Source organism: Charadrius vociferus, unplaced genomic scaffold (assembly GCF_000708025.1).
Source record: "Charadrius vociferus isolate BGI_N301 unplaced genomic scaffold, ASM70802v2 scaffold62, whole genome shotgun sequence".
NCBI classification, from domain to species: Eukaryota; Metazoa; Chordata; class Aves; order Charadriiformes; family Charadriidae; genus Charadrius; species Charadrius vociferus.
The window spans coordinates 4,136,819-4,139,344 of record NW_009647419.1 but is presented as its reverse complement, the minus strand read 5'-3'; the positions used below and the strand labels follow the sequence as shown (position 1 = coordinate 4,139,344).

The following is a 2,526-nucleotide window of genomic DNA, read 5'->3' as shown; positions in this document are numbered from 1 at the left end:
GGTCTGGGGTTCCGGTTCGCCCCCGCCGGTCTCCTCCACCGACTTCGCAGGGCCCCCGCGTTCTCGGTGGAGCGCGGCCCTACCCGGGGTGACCCCGTTCACCGGGCTGGGCTCAGCGCCCCGCTGCCCTCCCGTTCGCCTCTCGCAGCGCCGTGTCTATGCGTTTCGGGAGGCCCCGGCACAGCACCCAGCGCTGGGTGGCATTGAGTGATAGCGGATGTCTCTCTGCCTTGATTTTTAGTTCAAGCCCATTTTCCTGGGCACGGTGCACCCCCAGAGCGAGCTGGCACAGCACCGGCGGGTGGTGAACAGCCAGAAGTGTGTGCGTGCGGGAGGGAAGCACAACGACTTGGAGGATGTGGGCCGAGACACTTACCATCACACGTTCTTCGAGATGCTGGGGAACTGGTCCTTTGGGGATTACTTTAAGGTGAGGCGATAAGAGTGGGGAAACGCAGCCTTTCTTTCAGAGCTGTGCTGTAGTGCCATAGGACTGTCTGCAGAAGGTATTTTGGTGAGCTCTTAATTACTTTGTGGGAGCTCTGTGGCCTGGAGCAGAGACAGTAAGCCGGTGTACTGAATCACTAAATGTGTCCTGCAGACTCTTAAAACGCTCAGCCTTTTAAAGCTGTGAATAACACATACGGATTAAAGTTCTGTGCGTGAATGCTAGTGTTGACTATTTAATATGGTGAAAAGAGGCTACCAGTTCCTTTGATGCTTGTAACTAGAAAGCTTGAAAAGGGAAGAAGAATAAAGGGGGCTAGACATTTTGCTAGTGAATGTGTTCTTTTCCTTGGAAAGAAGATAATCTACGTAACTCTGCTGGTAAGCACGTGGGCATAGACCATGCTGTGGTCCTGAGGGTCTCTTGACAATTTAGAACTGTCAGTTTTCCACAGGCAGTGGTGAACTGTCTCATTCACCTGACCCTCATCCCGCTCTTTGCAATATGCCTTAAAATTGGAAAGGGACAGAGCAGCTGAAATAACCTTTTGTGGTTGTTTCCCATTCTAAAAAGCCTTCCTGCATTACTATGCATCCTGGATTACTGTGCTTCGTTTATGTTCCCTGTCTGCTCAGGAAGAGGCATGTAGCATGGCCTGGGAGCTCTTGACAGAAGTCTACGAGATCCCTAGAGATCGTCTCTACGTCACCTATTTTGGCGGAGACTCCTCACTAGGGCTGAGCGCAGATGAGGAGTGCAGGGATATATGGCTTCGCCTGGGGTAAGTGTGTTAGAGAAGAGGTTCTGAGCAGCAGGTGCTGACATTTCAGTTTCTGTGGTCTCCCATTTGCTCTTTAGTTGATGGAATCAGATATAGGGACCAAAAGTTGTTTTTTAAACTTATTTCATTTCTGGTTTGTTAGGGCTGTTAAACATCAACTGGGCTCTGAGCACTCTGGGGCACTTGACATTTAAGCTGTTTCTCAGGTGTTATCAGTGTAGGGGGCTGTGTACGTAAGACTGGCTGGCTGGATGAAGCATATGAATTATCTCTGATCCTTTGCTTTCTCTCCATCATGACCTGTATGAATATGTTCTCATGAGCTCTCTATTGAGAATGTATTGTCCATACATTCTCCTCTGAAAGCTAGCAATGGCTGCTTCAGTGTGAAGATGAAGCTGTTGCAGAGAGCACTGCTGTGCTTTAGGAGCTTGTTCTGGGCTGTATGTGGGCTTTGAACCCAAGGCAGCCAGCTCTGTGCCACTGTTGGTGTTCGGCCTTGTCCATTGTGATCAGGTCTTAGCTCTGCTGGAATTCCCTCCAAGAAGGAAGGCAGCTCCACAGACCCAGTGGAGAGCCTGTCTTCATCAGCAGGAGCCAGACTGGGTTTCACAGCCATTCTGGGCAGTGAGTAGGATCCTGTGGGGTCTGGTCCAGCTTGTTCCTGCTAAGGAGAGTAATTCTGTGTGAACAGAAGCAAAGGAATCCTAATGTGTTCGGTTAATGAGTTTGTAGTAGTCAGAAAGGAATCCTCCCTTACAGCCGTTTTCTTTGATCTAGGTTACCATGTGCTTTGTGTGCGTGCCCCAGTGTTGCCACCTCTGTTTGCCTTTCCAGGGTGCCTGCCAGTCATGTGCTTCCTTTTCCATTGAAGGACAACTTCTGGGAGATGGGGGACACAGGTCCCTGCGGTCCCTGCACAGAGATCCACTACGACCACGTGGGTGGTGGCAGAAATGCTGCAGCACTGGTGAACCAGGGCAGCCCTGATGTAGTGGAGATCTGGAACTTGGTCTTCATGCAGTATAGCAGGTACCGGGCATCTGGTCTGAACTTGAGCTTTTCCTCCTTGTCTGACTTCAAAATCATGCATGCATATTCTTAGACATGTCACTGCTTTCCAGGAGAGGGCAGTACAGGAGCAAAAGGGAAGCTGTGGACATGTGTCCAGTGTGGCTCTTGTTCCCCTGTGCTTTATTTATCCTGTCCTCCTTCATCCTCTGCTACCTATTCTCCCTCACTGCTGCATCCCAGAGGTCTCTTGAGGTCTGCACCAGCCCCAAGAAACCTGCAGAAG

At 50.6% G+C, this 2,526-nt stretch overlaps 1 protein-coding gene across 1 annotated transcript in view; it reads left to right on the top strand.

The window, feature by feature from the left end:
• AARS2 (alanyl-tRNA synthetase 2, mitochondrial) overlaps positions 1–2,526 on the top strand; it is a 19,823-nt gene that overhangs the window by 2,035 nt on the left and 15,262 nt on the right. Inside the window, 3 exon segments of the mRNA XM_009880459.1 lie at positions 242–430; positions 1,084–1,229; positions 2,067–2,261. Coding sequence (XP_009878761.1) covers positions 242–430; positions 1,084–1,229; positions 2,067–2,261 — 530 coding nt within the window.